Source organism: Myotis nattereri (assembly GCF_964212035.1).
Source record: "Myotis nattereri genome assembly, chromosome: 11".
Lineage (NCBI taxonomy): Eukaryota > Metazoa > Chordata > Mammalia > Chiroptera > Vespertilionidae > Myotis > Myotis nattereri.
In genome coordinates this window covers 70,402,010-70,421,167 of record NC_138086.1, presented here as the reverse complement: position 1 = coordinate 70,421,167, position 19,158 = coordinate 70,402,010, and the positions used below count along the sequence as shown (strand labels likewise).

Here is a 19,158-nt window from a genome sequence, read left to right as displayed (position 1 = left end):
TAGCCTTGAACACTAACTAATATTTTGCTGTTGTCTAGGTTTCTTTTTTTCTTTTTAATTTTTATTTTTGTGAAGCCATATATCACCCCAAAAATGTAGCAGTTGGTGTAGCAATAAAACAGGTTCAGACTGAGTGAAGTCCACCTCAGAACCACAGTACTCAACCAATGTAACGCTTCCTCCGATAGGCAGAGAGGTAGGTAAAAAGATAGAGATAGAGATGATAGGTAGATAAATGATACATAGATGAGATGGAGACAGATAAATACAATAGATATATATGATTGATAGATGGTAGATAGATAGATGAAAAGAGATAGATAAAATAAATAGGATAGATATATCAAGAGAGATGTTTGATGGACAGAGATGAGAGAGAGATAAGATGGATATAATAGCTAGATGATAGATGAGATAAAGATAGATACAGATAGAATATATCAAGATAGATGATTATATAGATGATAAATGACATATAATTAATAGATATATATAGAAAGATGATAGAGATGGATAATAGATGAGATAGAGATAGATATGATAGATTAGATAGACAATTAGAGATATATGGTAGGAGAGATGATATAGATATAATCAATAGGGTATATAGGATAAGTAGATCAAGATAAATGATTGATAGAGATGATAGAGATAGGTAATAGATATGATAGGTAAATAGATATAGATGATAGATCAGATATGATAGATGAGACATGATAGATGATGATAGATAGATAGATAGATAGATAGATAATGATGGATGAACTATAGATAGATGGCCTTCACTAACTCCTTTTAAGAATAAACCACTCAAATTTTGTGCTCTTTTGTAACATGTATGTGGTATTCTCCCCTCCTCTCCTCCTCCTTGCTCATCCTTCTCCTGACACACTCTGTGTTGGAACAGTCACCATAACTGAAGAACCAGAAAGGAACTAAGGGATCAGTTAGCATGCAGATGCCCATCCTCCAGACTCCGTTAGATTGCCACAACAGGACACTGGACTATATGAAAAGACACCAGAAGAGCCTTGGCCGGTGTGACTTGCTTGGTTGAGCATTGCCCCTGTGCACCAAAAGGTCACCAGTTCGATTCTCAGTCAGGGCACATACCCAGGTTGCAGGTTCAATCCCGGTTGGGGTGCATGCGGGAGGTAACCAGTCAATGTCCCTCCCTCCCTCCCTCTTTCCCTCCAGCTTCCTCTGTCTAAAATCAATATTTTTTAAGCCTTAATAAAAAGACACCAGAGGAGATGTCCTATTGATTCCCCTCGACCCATTTCAGCTGTTCTTAACATCACTGTTCTGTCCAGTCTGAAAATTCTCTTTGATCATACCTTTCTTGTAAGGAAAAGCATCATATTGAGTTATCACTTCTTTCTCCCCAAACCTCCTGCCCTATTCATTAAATATGGTACCCACCTCACCCCACAGAGATCTCTCTGAGTGGGGTTGGAAAGGGAGGGCATCACAGACTACACTAGGAGACTCACCTGGACCCAAGAAATGCCCAAGATGGAGGTGCCGAGTCACCCCCCAGTCACTTGGAAGCTGCCCTCACACAGACTGGGGAGGCTCGCGGCAGGAAATGCCTGTTCCAGAGAAGCAGAGCGAGGCCTCCTGAAGAAGCGTTGAGAAAAAATGCCCAGGGAGGCCTAGTGATATTGCAAAAACAAATATTATCCAAACTATAGTCCTCAAGTTGGAGGTAATGTGAGCATCAGGATTTAAGTGAACATTTAAACATTTCAGTGACCCAGCTGGGAGAACCTGAGAGGGAAGGCGCCTGGTGATGACTCTAGTGAGTCACAGTCCTCTCTACTAATCAGCCTTTTAAGTGCCACTAGGCATGAAGCCTGGGGAACGGACTGGAATTTCCCCCAATAGTTTGGTGTTTTTCTTCTCTCTCTAAGTCAGCGGTTCTCAACCTGTGGGTCGCGCGACCCCTTTGGGGGTCGAACGACCCTTTCACAGGGGTCGCCTAAGGCCATCGGAAAACACATATATAATTACATATTGTTTTTGTGATTAATCACTATGCTTTAATTATGTTCAATTTGTAACAATGAAAATACATCCTGCAGATCAGATATTTACATTATGATTCATAACAGTAGCAAAATTACAGTTAGGAAGTAGCAATGAAAATAATTTTATGGTTGGGGGTCACCACAACATGAGGAACTGTATTAAAGGGTCGCGGCATTAGGAAGGTTGAGAACCACTGATCTAAGTCATAGTGAACTATACAATTTTTACCTCCAGGCCCTTAGTTGAATATGCTGTACCCATCCTGGTCCTCCACAACGAACTTCTCCCAGGCTGGGCCTAGGGCATTGGGGCTGACTTGGTGGGGGTGTAATGGGGCTCTCTTGTTCATGCAGCTGATCTCTGAGCCTGAGCAAACCTTGCTCTAAAAATGACTTTAGCCAGGATAACTTATCAGGACCCAGAAACCAGCCAAAGTGATTACATGTTTCTCATCTGTCCTGAGGGCCAGAGGTGGGGATGTCAGGCCAGAAGCCACCTGCTGACCTGGCTGGAATGATGGGCAAAGATATGTATGACTGGACGGGGGACCCTGGCTATCCTGAATCTGCTTAAGGGAGAGAATCGGGGCTAAGTTTACATCCCCAGGAATATTTTTAGGGACAAATTGTTGCATTATTGCCTAAGCCAGGCATAGCAAAGGGGAGCCCTTTGCAGAATGCTTCCCTTGGCTACCAGGGATATCCCTGCCCAGCCAGCTCATCAGATCCTCTGCCAGGTTGGACTCAGATCGCTGAGTGTGTCCTGGGCTGCGCCTGGCTGCTGTGCTGGTCCAGTGTGGTACAGGACGGAGTTGACTCAGGAAGAGAGGGCCATCTAGGTCTCCAGGCCCTGAGCACTCACTGTCCAAAATATCATGCAGCCCCCAGGTGAGAACATAGAAAATGGGACCAGAGGGGACACCCAGAAAACACCCCTAAAGCCCACCCCAAACACTGGCTCTGAGAGGCCATCACTGGGGATGGGGGGTGGAGGCCGTGTTTCCCGGAGGAGGCAGAGCCCACCTTCATGCAGGGAGCATGGTGAGGGCAAGCTCACCCCTTCGTCCCTGAGGGGGCCCATCTGGAGTGTGTTCTCAGATTCACACAGCCCTTTTCTCAGAGAATGAACAAATAAACATTATTATTGACCTTGTAATCTTAGATAACAACATGGATATTAGGGCAATTTATTATCATTTACAACATGCCCCTTTGAGAGAAGAGAAAATTAAGGGGCATCAAAAGTAAATCGATTTCCTGAGAACTTCATTTATTAGGCAGCTACCATGTGCCAGACTGGTTGGCTAGGAAGGTATAAAGCCGTGATTCCTGTCCTCCAGACCCCAGTCTGGTGAGAGGTGTCAGCCGGTTGCTCTGCTGTTGCCTTAGGAAAGCCATGGTCTGAGGGCCTGGGGCGGGGGAGATTCGGCCTCTCCTCTGGGTGCATCAAAGAAGGCTTTCCGAGGAGTGGATAGGGGAGTCGGAGAAACAGGAAGGAAGCCATAGATAACAATACTTGTATTTTTTTTCCATCCTGACTGTGTACCAGCCTCTTCACACAGGTCATTTAATTCCAGATGAGAAACAAATGGGAGCATTAGGACTTGAACCCAAGACTGCCAGACTCCAGGGCCCAGCTCTCGGGCATTGCAACTTACAAGGCCCGTGACCTGTAGTTTTTGCTCTAAACTCTGGGCTGCAGTCACCTCCTGGGACCCTCTGCCTTCCCTCCTCGGCTGCAGGATGAGAGCTCTGTTAGGTGTGGTGGAAGCCAGAGGAGAGGCTGGTGAAAGGGGCTGCCCTGTGGCCCGAGGCCTGAAGGGACCCCCGCAGCCCCCTGGCCTCAGTACACCGTGAACGCATGTGTGTAAAGGCCCTTCTGAGGGAGGAGGGGCTCTGCTGTCTCGCATGGCCGTGCGGGTTGGTTGGGGTTTGTGGGCTGGTTGGGCTGGGGATCGGGACAGAATAGTTCATGCAGCATAATGGGGAGCTTCCGCCTGCCACCAGGCCTGGCTCCTGGCCCCGGCCTTGCCAGGGGTGACTTCCTGCCCAGCCACAGCAGGAGGAGGCTGGGGCCCCTTTTAGTCCTTGGCGTGTTTGAGAAGAAAGGCTCAGCACCTGCCACCCGCACACACTCGCTCGCCGCCCTCGTTGATGCCGCAGAGCTCGCCGAGGCCTGCTTTTCCAGGCCCCGGGTTTCAGTTTCCCTGCCCAGATTTCACTGTTTTGAAGCCCTCCCATCAGGCCCTGGGTTTTCAGAGGTCTGAACAACAGAAAGTGGCCGCCCTATTTGCATTTTCCTAGAGGGGAGCTGAAAGTTCTGCTGGGGAAGTAGGAGGTGTCAGGTCTGGCGTCCCCGCTTTGAAGACCTCCTCTTGTTTTGTTCTGTGAATTGAAGGAGATTTTGGGGTTGGGGAACCAATAGAATCACCCTGTCAGCAAAGGAGAAGCGTTTTTTCTATCCCCTCAAGCTTTCCGTCTGACATAAGTGATTAAAATGCAGCTGAAAACTCCACTAGCAGAGAGAAAAGATGAATTAATAAAAACTGTATAATGAGCACATTAAGACTAAGGGGGGGGGGGCGCGCTCAGAGGACCAGCCTCTCCCGGCGCCTCATTTTTGTAGGTGCCTTTCCGTGTCCAGATCCCCATCCGCTTGGAGGCAGCCACGTGCGTCCTTGACACACTGTGACTGTTCTTCCCAATAATTTCCCACGTCTGAGTTTATGTAGGCGGAAGCCCACAAATCAAAACCGCTGCCAGCAACCAGCTCATCTTCTTGATAGTTTTCCAAAGAAGTCCAGCAACACCCGGCTCGCTGGCTGTCGTCGCTGGGTGTCACGTCCTGGGGTTCGACCAAGGTCTGTGCCCGTCGCCCACCGCGGGCAGAGGTTTGCACTGCAAGCAGGACTCACACTGGAAAGGGCCTGGAGTGTTGAAACTACATAAATCCATTTCGGTGTCTTCATTTCAATATTTTTTAGAGTCTGTTAAAAGTGGGGGGGGGGGCATAATTTTAAAATGCAATGCAACGGTCTTTATACTAGAGTAGCCCTACCTTGCCATTTTTATCATTCCTATAGCAACTGAGGTGGTTTCACAACTCTGGCAAAGACTTTTAGGGAAGCCAAGCCTTTCTCCAGGGCTTGACCTTTTTTTAAGGAACTAAAATTCAGAGTCGTGTGTCTTGCTTTCTTTTCCCACTGCGGGGTTTCTGCGGCGAGCACAGGTGTCAGCAGCGGCTGATGAGCTGGCCCGTCGCCTTCAAAGCAGGCGGGCTCCCTGCAGCCTCTCCGGCACCCTGTGCTGTACGTGGCGTTCCCACTCGCAAGAGGAAGGAGTCAGTCCTTATTCACTCTTTCGCATGTTTTGCATCTTTTAAACTCTCACCAGTTGTGGCTTCATAATGCCAGTCTCGAGCTTTGGAAGGTGTCTAGGGGCAAATTCAAAAGTGCACAGCATCTAGTTTGATCCTAAATCTACAAAACCAGCTGTCTTCCCTTCTTAGAAACAAGTCCTGTGCAAACAGTGAGGCGGGGGTGCCACCCTGTCTGTTCCTTCGCTGCAGCCAGTTTCAAAAAGCGAGTGCTGATCCCAACTAATGTCTATGCACACGCATGCGACTTTGTCAGAAGTGTTCCCCTCAGAAAGCTGTGTATCTCGAGTACAATGCTACTCCCGTCCTGTCCATTTCTTTTTCAATATTAACTTAAGAAACAGTTAACCAACTACACAGGAAATCAGTTATTTTACTTTTGTAGAAACTACTCTGTTTCCTAAACAGTGTTTCTCCTTCCATCACAGCTGAGCTTGGTCTCCCCCCGCCCCTCCGCTACCTTCCGGGTGGGTTTTGGGTGGGTGTCGGGGAAGTGAAGGCTCCCGTTGCCTCAGGTGCTGTCAGGGAACAGGCCCATTTTGCTAGACAAAGTTGATAACATGAAGGGGCGTCGGCTTCAGAGTCCGTGTCCTGGAATCTCGTTCCCCTTTACAAATCGCAGCTGTGAATCTCAAGCAAATTACGTTACTTGTGTTTCCTTGCCTGCAAAGTGGTGATGATGGTCACTTCACAGATTAATTATGAGGATTAACTAAGATGATGTTATCACATAACGAAGTCTAGAAGGATGAATACTACTCTGTCAGCAGTGGTTCCCGTAGGTCAGCGGTTCTCAACCTTGGCTGCACATTAGAATCACCTGCGAATCTTTTTAAAATCCTGATTCCTGGGCCGCATCCTCCGGAAATTCTTTTCTTTGTTATGGGGTGGGGCCACAACGTTAGTAACAAAGAAACAGAATTTCCAGAGGATGAGGCCCAGGAATCAGGATTTTAAAAAGATCCCCAGGTGATTCTAATATGCAGCCAAGGTTGAGAACCACTGCCCTACCTAGGTGGTGTTGTCACAGGTGGTTTCACTCTCCCTCATTTTCCCATCTTTATTCAGTGGTGCACTGGTAAATGTTTAACAACCAGCGCTCTAAAAGAAAAGACCTGATCTGTCGTGTTTGCCCATTTCCATGGTGTAAATCAGCAGTTCTCAACCTGTGGGTCGCGACCCCTTTGGGGGTCGAACGATCCTTTCACAGGGGTCGCCTAAGACCATCGGAAAACACATATGTAATTACATATTGTTTTTGTGATTAATCACTATGCTTTCCTTATGTTCAATTTGTAACAATGAAATTGGGGGTCACCACAACATGAGGAACTGTATTAAAGGGTCGCGGCATTAGGAAGGTTGAGAACCACTGGTGTAAATGCTCCCAGATGGCTGATTCAAGCTGCCACCGTGATATCACTGAACGAGTTGGGAAGAGACATGCACAGCTGGCTCTTCCAAGCTGCACAAGCCCACCTCAACAAACCACTGGTTTTGTCTTTAACTGTGCACTGAACGTTTTAGGGTGGTAAAGAGAGAGAGGGGAGGGGAGGGGAGGGGAGGGGAATACCTAGCTTTGTGCTGGGCATACTAATTTTCAGTTCTTCCTGTCCTTCCTCCCTGAGCAAACAGCACATGACTGATCACCTAGCCACCCGAAGTGGTGGTCTTGCAGGCGGCCAGGTGCCCTTATCTTGTTCCCCATCTGCCAGGTTCTCAGAACTGGGCCGTCTGCAGAGGGAATTCTAAGGTCGGCCCACTGAGGAATGGAGTGATCCAAGCAGGTTTTCTCGATTTCTACAGAAGACATGCTCTGAGCAGACATGTGCAAAGTTGAAGCTGCCTTCGACGAAATCAAGAAAAGTCCCAGAGGAGTGAAGGGCCTGGAGTGCAACACGCCCCCAGGTGGCCAGTCTCTGACCAGCCTAACCTTTACCCTCAACCCCTGACATGAGAGGTGTGTGGGGCACAGGGTGGAGGCCCTGCAGATTTCCAAAGAAATACAGAAACAGTTGTGCATCCAGTGGAATCCCGCCAGGCCTCCCCGGTCATCTGGCGTGTATAGCAAAGGTGCAGACACAGTGCCCGCACCCTGCAGTGTCTGGTCTCAGCTTCCAGCCCTTGGTACAGCTTCTGGCACAGAGTAGGTGCTCAAGAAATTTTTGTTAATGCTTGTGTTTAAAAAAGTTAATGAATTTCTTTTATTCCTTTAGATCTATTGCAGAAATGGTGTAAGGCAGCTCAGTAAGGTTTGTTGAATTAATAACTGTCTTAGTCCTCCAGCTCCTGGTCTCACATGTTCCTGGATATAAAATGTAACTAAGTCTAAATGAGATGCAAGGTGTTAATAAAGGTTGCCAGTGACTTTTTTTTTTTTTTTTTTGCTTTTCTGTAGTTTTCAAATGTATCTTCAAAGAACATGGATCACTTTTGTTAGTTGTTAAAAATGTTCATTATAAAAATAACCTGTAAGTAAAAAGTAAAACAGCAGGGTGTCAGCCGTTCAGAAGTGAGAGGCATCCCCTCCATGCTGCGAGGCTCCGAACCGAGGGCCCGGGCACGGTGGGTGGGCCCAGCGTGGGCCTCCTCACCCCACCGGACTCTTGTCACAGTTGGGTTCTCTCTCAACCTCTGCTTCCACAGGCCTCCCGCCCACCAGGCACTGACTAATAATGCTCCCCTTCGGTAACAAGTCCTAGTCAGAAGTGGAAATAGAGTCAAGACCTAGAGTGGGGAAATCACAGGCCTCACCCAGGACGACCGGCAAGTTGGAAATTCAGTGCACCCTGGTCCCCAGCCCTGTCCCGTCACGTGCTGTGGGCGAGCTGGGTCCACGTGCACCTGGGACCCGAGCAGGACCCTGCAGGGGGAGCCGGCCTCCCCCTTCTAGAAACACGCCTCCTCCTGGAGAACGGGGGCCTCAGCTCCTTGCATACGACAAAGGTGTCGATTCTACTTCCCACTAAGAAGCAGGCTGCTTTGAGTAAAGAACGCAGAGCCGTGATGTGTACCTTAGTTAATTAAACATTTGCTTGGTTATAAACGAGCCGTCCCCGTATCATGAGGAACTCAGCTCTTCCCTGTGGCCTAGCCCTGCAGCTGGGGGAAACCATTGTGTGTTCGGTGTTTTCTGTTAAAACACTGGTTGGGTCTAGCAATGAGGGTTCAGGGAGTTGGGGAGAAGTTGTTCAAGAGGTTTGTGTCAGAAGGCATTGTCGTGCATGCACTGTCTCAATTCCTCCGTCAGCTCTCTGGTGATTTATAAGAACCTTGCTCTCAGGGCTGAAGTGTCTCTAGAGCTAGTGGGCTGAGAAGAAGCAGGCCAGGTGCCTCCCGGGCTCTGCCTCCACCCAGCGGTACACAAGGAGATGTGACCGCCTGTTTCCTCAGAACTGCTCTCTCTCTTCTTCTTTTTTTTTTTTTTGACAACTTTTGTTCACATGCTAAACAAGTCACCCATTTAAAGTATACAATTCAGTGGTTTATAGTATACTAGAGGCCCGGTGGATGAATTCTTGCACGGGTGGGGTCCGGCTGGCCAGCCCTGATCGGGCTGATTAGGGCCAGCCAGGGGGAAGGGAAGCGGGAGGTTGGCCAGCTGGCCCCACACCCGATTGGGGTGGGTTGGGGGCGATCCGGGGCGGGGCTGGCGGGGGGAAAGGGGGTTGTGGGGGGGCTGTGGGCATTTGGCTGGCCAGCCCCGCCACCTGGTCGAACTCCCAGTCGTGGGGACAATTTGCATGTTAGCCTTTTATTATATAGGATTCACAGTGTTGTGCAGCCATCACCTTTATCAATTTTAGAACATTTTATCACCCCAGGCCCTGGCCAGGTGCCTCAGTTGGTCAGAGCATCATCCCAATACACTAAGGTGGTGGGTTCACTCTCTGGTAAGGCACATACAAGAAGCAGTGAATGCATAAATAAATGGAACAATGACAAATCAATGTTTCTCCTTCCCTCTCTCTCTCTCTCCTTCCTTTTCTCTCTAAAATCAATAAATTTTAAAGAAAAAGAAAAGAAACCATGCACCCTTTAGCAGTCACTCCCCAATTCCCTCCAAGCCCCCCTGCCCAAGACAAACACTAATCTAATTTTTGTCTCTGTAGCTTTGCCTATTCTGGACGTTTCCTATAAATGGAATCATTCAATATGTGGCCCTTGGTGTCTGGCTCCTTTCACTTAGCGTAATGTTTTCAAGGCTCACCCATGTTGTAGCAGGTCTCAGTATGCTATTCCTTTTTGTGGCTGAATAGTATTCCATTGTCTGGTTATGCCAGATTTTGTTTATCCATTCACCCACTGGTGAATATCTGGGTTGTTTCCGCTTTTGGCTGTTATGAATAATGCTGCGGTGACCATGCCTGTACAAGTTTTTGTATGGACACATGCGTTTATGTCTCTTGGGCCATGTAACTATATGTCTGATCCAGTCATGTTTTGTTTGTTTGTTTAAAAACCTTCTGTAAGTTCCCATTGTTCCTAAAATCAGGTTCAAAATCCTTACCTCGGTCTACAAGGCTTACCTCTGCTGGGCTCTCCCCTTGTTCTTCTGTCCCAGCTGAGAGGTTCCTCCAGCACAGAAGCCTCCTTCCCTGGCAGGCCTGTCACTTTCACTCCCTCCCCTGGCTCTGTGTTTATCTAATCCCTTCACCCCCCCTAACGCCAGCGGATATAGCGCCACCCAGGGAAGTCTCCCAGAGCATCCCATGCTGTGATGGGACCCTGCACATCTCCTCAGCACGTGCCACAGTTATGACCACACGATGACCTGTGTGTGCGTTCTCTACTTAATGCTTCTCTCTGCTCAGTTACCCTGTGAGCGCCAGGGGAGCAGGGCCCTCGCTCTTGTTCACCAGTCATCCCCGGCACCGAGCATGGTGCCTGGTGCATGCGGACACTTGCTAAACGTCAGATGAATAATGCAAGTCTCTCGTTTTGAGGCTCCTTTCATTGGGGTCTCCCTCTTTCCCCCTCACTCACCTGAGAGACCTCTGCTTAAGTCAGAATGGGTTTGGGGGACCCCCTCCTAAAATAACGTGCCTCCTTGGGTCCCAGCTCACATGGCTCTCTCGGGACAGGCTAATGCCCCATCACATGGGACTCAGGGAGCCTGGCCACCACCGGCTACATCAGCAGTGGCAGCCAGCCATTTCCAAGGGTGAAAGAGGAGGTATTCTCTGCGGCAAGCGCTTCTCTGAGAGTTGGGGAGCTGCATTATGACTAGCCACGTTCCCTCTAGTGACGATTATTGCCTTTCCGGGTGTCTTGTTTGAAAAACTGTCCTTGAGGAAGCTCTACACCTCTGAGACTTAATTGCTTTTTCAAAAACACCTGTTTTCATTTCCCCCACAGATATGCACTTATTTGGCCATTACCCAGCACATGACGACTTCTATCTCGTAGTGTGCAGTGCCTGTAATCAGGTCGTCAAGCCACAGGTTTTCCAGTCGCACTGCGGTAAGTGGACTCCTGCCGCCTCGCGGAGCAGCGCCGCCCATGGGCCCCCAGACGGGGTCCGGCCCTCTGTCTGTCTCAGCCCAGGCCTGTGGGCACATCCTTCCTGGGGCTCAGCCTCTGCTCGCAGGGTAACTATTTTAGGATCTGTAGTCCTGCTGCTGAAACGTGCAGTCCTGTCATAGCCAATGAGAGAAAACCTGAAACTTGTTTAGGTGGATGGACAAACCACCCACCCGCCCAGCCTTTCCACAGCCTCTGCAGGTGGCAAAGGGAGGGGAGAGCGGTGGCTGGGGGAGTCACTCCCCTGAAAGAGAGGGCTAGGCGGGGTCTCCCAATCTACACCAAGGAGGCCTGGGAGTCAGGAGCACGTCCCTCCGGGCCATTGGGCACTGCCCTGAGGCTGGCTTCGCCTTTTAGAGGAATCCTCCTTGTTAAAAAAAAAATGCAGGTGTTTGGGAATCCGCTTTCCCTCTGAATTTTTATATCCTTGGTGTAATAAATTGCCTTCATCTCGTCACCAGCAAACCCAGGACTCCCTGTCAGTGCAGGCGCCATGAACATACACCAGATAAAGTCCACCCTGCCGCTCCCCTCAGGAACGAATAAATAGCTAGTGACCTGAGATGGGACGTTACTTAACCTCTCTGGGTGGAAGTTCCCATATCTTTTTAAAGGGGGGCATTGGACCAGATGATTTCCAACGCTGTAATATGCTGTCAGTTCCAGAACAGTATGTCCCAATCTTTTTATTTAAGCCATACTCCCTTTTGATGAACATAAAATCTAAGTGCCTTCCTTCACTGTTAAATGTCAAAGCACATTAAATATTGTGCCTTAAATAAATCAAGGCATTTTTAATATTACTCGAGGCCCAGTGCATGGATTTGTGCACCAGTGAGGTCCCTCAGCCTGGCCAGCGGGGATCGGGCTGAAACTGGCTCTCCAGCATCCCCCAAGGGGTCCTGGATTGTGAGAGGGCGCAGGCCAGGCCGAGGGACCCCACCAGTGCATGCACCGGGCCTCTAGTATGCATATAAGATCTTTGGTTAATCTCTTCCTGCCCTACCCCTTCCCCCTTCCCTCTGAGATTCATCAGTCTTTTCCATGTTTCCATGCCTATGGTTTCCACTCCTGCATTGAGTGTCTGCCCCCTGGTGGTCAGTGCGTGTCATAGCTACCGGTCAGACAGTCAAACAGTCAGCCGGTCACTTAGGCTTTTATATAGATAGATTTTAATTTTACAAACTACATGTTATCCCTTTCTCACACTCAGAATTTCTCATTTCCCCCGCCCCTTCATTTATCACTATTCTGTAATAATAGTTATAAAATAAGAGGAGTTGAGCTTATCTAAGCTCTTCTGTAAATGTATTTGGAAGTATGGAATGCAGTTGACCCGTGAACAACACAGGTTTGAACTGTGCAGGTCCACGTACAAGCAGGTGTTTCCATAACTATGCAGTCGGTGCTCCATACACATTTCAGATCTGTGGGTTCAACCCACTGCCAGTTGAAAACAGTACATATGTTCAGTCCATGGTTTGGAACCCACGGATGTGGAGGGCCGACTATAGCCATTGTTATGTGCCATTTTATATGAGGGACATGAGGACCTGCGGAGTTTGGTATTGGCAGGGGGTGCTGGAACTAACCCGTGGATGCTGAGGGGTCGTCGTCGTTTTTATGTATCCTAATATCATTTATGAATATGTAGATGTGTGATATGTGCATATCTAGATGCATCAGATTTTACCTGTGTATATACTGTAGGTATAGTTTGTGTTCATAACATACAGAAAGAAAATCCAAGCTTTAGGGGCACTTTCCAGCACTTGCTGACCTGCACAGGCAGAGAAGGCCCTAAAAGTGTTTACAGAAAGCTCTGTTCAGAGGCTGTCTCCTACCCCTCCCTGCAGCCAGCTCTGTGACCTTGGGCTACTTGCTTACTGTCTCAAGGCTTTGGTTTTTCTAGTCTCTTCCATAAGGAGTGGCTTTGTGAGTGCTTCTAACTCTAACCTTGTCTACCTGGCAGAATGAGCATGAGAGGAACCAGTCGTGTGCCCAGCACGAGCTGACCTTCTTGTTTGTTCAGTGCTGTGGAGGAAATGACCCCGCCCTTCTGCTGGGAAGAGAGAAGAGATCCAACTTCTCCAAAGGGACTTGTCAGAGACCCGGTGCTGGTGCTACCAGCTGAGATGGCCGGTGGGGTCGAGAGCAGAGCAGGGGAGAGAAGAGCCCAGACTAGTTGGGTGGTGAATGACCATGGAAGCTCTGTGGCCAATTGCTTCTGTGTGTCCAGCAGATGCAGAGGCCAGATCACCCTGAATGGGGTCGTCATGCATTCATTCACAGGGATGTGCTGCTGTTCTGGGCACTGTGATACAGCAGCAAGCAAGGCGGACAGAAATCCCGTAAAGCCCTTAAAACCTTCACTGGGATCTTCATTCACTGACAGAGACTTTAATGAAAGAAACCTGAAAGGGACCCAGGACTCCACTGTGCCCTGCAGAATTCTGCCCAAGGCAAGGCCCCATGCAGCCCGTGACGGAGGCCTCTAGGGCTTGGCTCTGCTGATTCATGTGCCTTCCTCTATCCTAGGCCTTTTGGGACAAGAGCCAAGTCTTGTTTAGGGGGATAACCAAGTGTTTTGTGGCATCTGCTTTGAGCAGTGGCTGTAAATTAGTTTGGGGGTTTGAGTTACTGATCTCATCACCCAAAGCCCAGTCTCTGTTGAGCTTCCTGCTGAACCAGCTGACAAGTAGCAATGAGGACACCTCATCTTCCAGGTGTGTGTCCTGTCGATTCACAGCCCATATTTATTGAGGCCAGGAAAAGGCAAGGCAGAGCTCAGAACCATGGCAACTCTCCGGAGACAGTGAAGATTTCTTTGTTTCCCTAAGAATTCCTCCTATAGTTTCATGACATTTCTTTTTTTGGTGTTTTACCCCTAGTCTTACTATTTTCAACAAGTTAAAAAGAATGTCACTGTACTAAGTGTTAGGCTCCATATCTTTGAGCACATAATCCTCTCAACAGCCCCAAGAAGTAAGACCAATATGATACCATGTTGAACTTGAGGAAGATAAAGCTTAGGAATGCCTTGCCCCAGGTCTCAAAGCGAGGCAGGTGTAGAGCCTGATTTTGAACACAAAATCAGGGAAGTGCATGCTTTGCCTGCTTGCTGGTCATTGTCCCTCACTGCCTTGCTGCATAGATCACCTGTTGCCCTGCCCTGCCCAAGCGCCAAGGCCTGACCCATTCACCTGCCAGCTAGCAACTCGTATGTCGTACAGGGCTTCAGACTTGATTTGGTTAGTTGCAGAGCTTTGTTCAAATAGAATCTCATGTGGAACCTCAGTCTATAACTATATATGCAAAGGAAGCCACCGGGGTGGAACTTGGGGTGGGTGCTTGAGCCACTCCTGACCTCCCAACCACCCAGGCCTTCATAAACAGCATTTGAAGTTTGTTATAGTGGAGAGAACATGGACTTTAGAGGCTAACAAAGCAATTCACATGACTCCCCATTAACTGTGGGGTCAGGTCGCCCCGTGTCTCTCCATCTTGTCTGCAAAATAAGGACTCTGTCTGCCTCACGGTGCACAATGACTGGTGTGAGGCACCTTCCACCCAGAGCATGGCTTCATTTCCTCCCACTTCTCCCCTTGGCATCCCTCTCCCCTGTGTCCCCCTGGATTGGATTTACACCTTTCAGTACCCATAGAACTCCTTTCTCCTGTGCCACTTCCCACCTCCTGCCACGCACTGCAGTTATCTGTGGACTCTCTCAGAACATTCACCAATTTCTAGGATCCTTTCAGGATCAGGGGTGGTCCTTTCCAACTCTGTATTCCCAGCACACAGAATCATCCCTGCCCTGGCTCTGGGAAGCAGAGCTGCCATGCAGCGGGAGGGACACTGCCCAGGGGCCAACACATCTGGCGCCAAATCCCAACTCAGCCTCTGCACGGCCCTGAGACCCTAGACTTGTGACTTGTAAAAGGACAGGGGACTGGACTGTGTGCTCTTTTAGAAACTTGCTCATTGTCAGCACCTGTGATTTGGCCCCGGGATTTTGAGGACCATGGCATATACAGAGAGATGGGCACCCGGCAGCATTCTAATCTTGGTCTCCTGTTTGTTTGTGTATTTATTTTTATTTTGAGAGAGAGAGAAACATAGATTTGTTGTTCCACTTATTTATGAATTCTTTGGTTGATTCTTGTATGTGCCCTGACCGGAGATTGGGCCTGAAACCTTAGCATAGGGGGACAACGCTCTAACCAACTGAGCTACCTGGCCAGGACCTACTTGTTTAAGGGTGTGTGTGTGTGTGTGTGTGTGTGTGTGTGTGTGTGTGTATTTAGGCCATTTGTTATGGGGACTTTGGAGGTCAGTGGTAATGTGAAAAAGCCCATAGTAGAAAAACCATGAAATTCGGAGTCAAACAGACCCAAGTTAGGCTCTTGACTTACATTTACTAGCTGTGTGAGCGTGGGTTAACTTCCATGACCTTTCTGAGCCTCATTTTCCTCCTAAATGAAAGCGATCGTTCTTGCCTTGTGGAGTTACAGAAGAAACGGAGGTAGAGTAGTTTCCTGGCACATGGTAAGGAAATAAAGAAAGGGTAGCTATTATTGTCAATAAAGTGTGGCTATTTTTTATTAAGTTGAATGTTCCTTATGAAAAATGGGAAAACCAATTCAGTCAAGTGCTTCCTGTCTTCGTTTCTTGCCCCATCTCAGGGGATGTGCACGCTGAGGTCAGCCTACAAACTGTGGCCTATGATTCATCTTCTGCTTCCCACACTCTTGGAGGCAAGAATTGTCGGCCTGAAGATGATCACGTTGCCAAGAGCCCCAAGGATCTGGCTTTCTAAATATGGTTTACATTCACATTAGGCCCCAATATCAGCTCCTTAGGAAATGCTTTGAAGCTCCCAGGATCTCTCCTGGGTCCCTATCATGGTCCATCTGGCCTTGGCCACCTCTGCCATCGGACTCACATGAAGCCCCCTCCCAGGACTGGCCATATTCCTTCTGCTCCTGACTTGTGCCCCAAGCTGGAGTCCCAGACACAAAAAGTTCGGGAGACCCTCTGCTTGGCATGGTGTGGAAACCCTCTGGTAGCCACCTGTGCACCCTCCTCCCCCCCCCCCCCCCCGCGCCCCCGCCTGTGTTGGCCTCTTGCATCTGCACAAGGGCCCTTTAGGTGCTTTGTAAATATCTTCCCAGGACTTGAAGGGATTGCTTTGTCTCTAAAACCCCTGAGGTATGCTGATGAGGCTACTTAGGGACAGCTAAAGAAAGGGGGCAACAGGACCAAAAAGCCTAGCCTTGGGGGCCTGACCCCACTCCGATGGCATCCCTGTCCCAGCCGTGGCTGAAGCACTGACGTGATGGGAGAGCCTCGTGGTTGGGAATAGCCTCTCTGGGGTCCATCTGCTTCGAGTCAAGGTCCAGCTCTCCCATTTATTAGCAGGTTGCTTTGCCTCTCTACGCGTCAGTTGTCCGATTCTTAAAATGGGGAGAGTAGTTTACCCCATAAGGTTGTTGTGATGACTAAAGGAACTCACAAATGGGGAATAGCACAGCAGTGAAACAAAGTTTGCTTTAAAAAAAAAAGTTAAGCTATCGTTAACCAGTTGACCGTTAACTGTTGCAGAGATTTTTAATGAATCCGAAGGGTTTTCGCTTGTGATTGCTGCAGTGGGAGAGAGCCCGGTGTGACGCTCCCTTGTGTGTGAGTGTGTGGTGGGTCCCAACCTCAGCCCAGAAGTAGTGTCATTTCTTCCAAAAAGAATCCTATGTGTGTGGTGTGTGTACATGCAAGTGTATGTGTGTGTGTGTGTGTGTGTGTGTGTAGGGAGTTCTGTCTGTATGCACAGGCACATAGATAAGCTCAAAACAAGGTGCCTGCAATGGGAAAAAAAATACTTTATTCTTTTTAATAGTAACATTTTTAATCAACTTGTGATATTATAATTAAAGAGAAAAATAATAGGTGAACCCCAGTTATAATTTTGTAATTGGGTTGAACATTGGTGAAGTTGTATGATTTGCCCAAATGAGAGGAGTGTGATTTTTTTCTGTTTTTATCACATAACATAATTACATAATGAACTCCTCTAAAGCAGGGTTTCTCAACAGCGGCACTGTTAACACTGTGGGCTGGGTATTCCTCTGCTATGGGGCCGCCCTGTGCACTGTGGGATACTGAACAGCTTCTCTGGCCTCCATCCCCGGCCACGACAAACAAAGCTGTCTCCAGGCTTTGCCAGTGTCCCCTAGGGGCCAAAATCACACACACACACGCACCCCCATTAACCACCACTGCTATAAAATAAAACATCCCCATTTGTCAGATCATATTCTGTGCTTTTCTATATTTACATTTTCCTCCAAGTTAAAATGTGTGCATGTGCACTTGTACACTAAGCTCAGAAATAACTTCTCTGGAATCACATGGCAACATGTAGAAAGTTTACTGTTTCAGCTTCCACAGGGCTGGTGATCATCAAGACAATTTCCTCATCACAGTCACATACAAAGCATACAGTCACATACAAAGGATATCTCACAGAAGCCCATAAGCTGCCGTCTTTCCTACCTCCAAGTCAAAAAAAAAAAAAGAAAAAGAAATAACACATCTATACACACAGCTCCCTTCAGAATTTTCAGCCACACCTGGTGCTTGCCCTCTGAGCAGAGAAACATACAGCCCCGCACCCCATCCATCAGACAAAGATAATCCTTGCATGTCATGCTAGTGGGGAAAAAAAAAAATGTCTTGGAACCAAAGAATCTAGATGTCATTTAATAGACAAGAGGATTAATTTTTTCCCTCTTTCTTAGAGAGGGCTTTTATTCCCTTTTCTGATTATATTTTTGAATGCCCTTCAAGTAGCTGTTTTGCATGTTGATGGTGATGCAGTAGAATTTAATGAACTGTGAGCTAAAGCAGAGAGGCTGAGCTGCAAAATAAATGAGTGACAGCGACTTGCTGGTGAAGGCTGGCACCTCCATTCCTTCCATGCACATCCAGATGCTGGGATCGGTTGGGTACCGAGAGCAGCCCAGCCCAGCCGTGCTGCACATGGGAGGCTCGTTAATGAGGTTCCAGGGTTTCCTGCAATTGTTCTTGTTATTTTGTCTGCCTCCAGGTGACCTCTAGTTGAGGAAGAAGCAAACCATTTGTGCTTCTGAGCCCTAGAGAAAGTCAGTCCCTCCCCATGTCAGCGCCCCTTGGCTTCCCGGGACCATTGCTGGCTAATTAGCCTGCAGAACTTTTTGCCTGAGGATGCCAATTGACACAGTGCAGGTTTGGGTTTTTTGGTCAATTCAGATGAATTTTTTTGTTGGGATTAAATTTCTGTTCTTGTTGTTATTAGTTGTCTTTTATGAGACTCGATTACACCAGAGAAGTATAAAATGATTAAAGGAAATTGGTCTCATCGAACATATTCCTTGTAAAGTCTGACAGTATTAATAAGACTTGGCAAGAGCATGTAAATCCATTCAAACTTTATTGTGTTAGTAGTTTTTTTTTTCTTTTTCACTTTAATTTGATGACTGTATCTCCAACCCAGAATTAACTCCTGGATTGATATGTCTTTGGGGCTTCTTATGATCAGAAACAATACCTGTTATTGTTGTTATTGTTTTAATATGTTTTTATTGACTTCAGAGAGAGGAAGGGAGACAGAAAGAGATAGAAACATCAATGATGAGAGGGAATCATTGATCAGCTGCCTCCTGCACGCCCCCTACTGGGGATTGTGCCCTGACTGACCAGGAACACAACCACTGAGTCACACCAGCTGGGCTGTTGTTTTTTATTTAATCTTTCCATCGTCCCTCTTAAAGTGCAGGTCGAATAATAGGTCCTAAAGAAATCCTTGTAATAGATCCGAAGGAAAGAAATGACAGACTGACTGATTAGCACAAGGTTAAACCTTAAATCAAGCATTACAACAAAGAGCATCTACAACGAAATAGGACCACATTTTTTTGCACATTACATTTTTATATTTTGAACTTGCTACTGCTCAAATTAGAGTTAATGCTGGGTCTAGAACATAGCAGGTCAACATGTTCTCAAATCCTGGCTTTTCTTTTTACTCTTCGAATGGAAGACAAAAACAACAATAAAGCTAATAAGCTTATTGAGCCCTTCTCTGTGCTAAGCTCTTTATGTGTTATTTAATCCCATGGCCACCCTAAGGTGCTGTGGTCTTGTTATCCTGGTCTCCCACCCAAGGGAAGGGAGACTCAAGGGATTTAAGAAATT

The 19,158-nt window shown here is 47.7% G+C and overlaps 1 protein-coding gene across 4 annotated transcripts in view; it reads left to right on the top strand.

Annotated features, from left to right (window-relative positions):
- Nucleotides 1-19,158, top strand: part of ATXN7L1 (ataxin 7 like 1) — a gene marked incomplete at its 5' end in the record, with an annotated part of 224,256 nt that overhangs the window by 64,287 nt on the left and 140,811 nt on the right. For all 4 annotated transcript variants that reach the window (XM_081101954.1, XM_081101952.1, XM_081101951.1 and 1 more), the window contains one exon: nucleotides 10,765-10,869. In XM_081101954.1, the coding sequence (XP_080958080.1) occupies nucleotides 10,765-10,869 (105 nt within the window). The remainder of the gene's footprint in view (nucleotides 1-10,764; nucleotides 10,870-19,158) is intronic.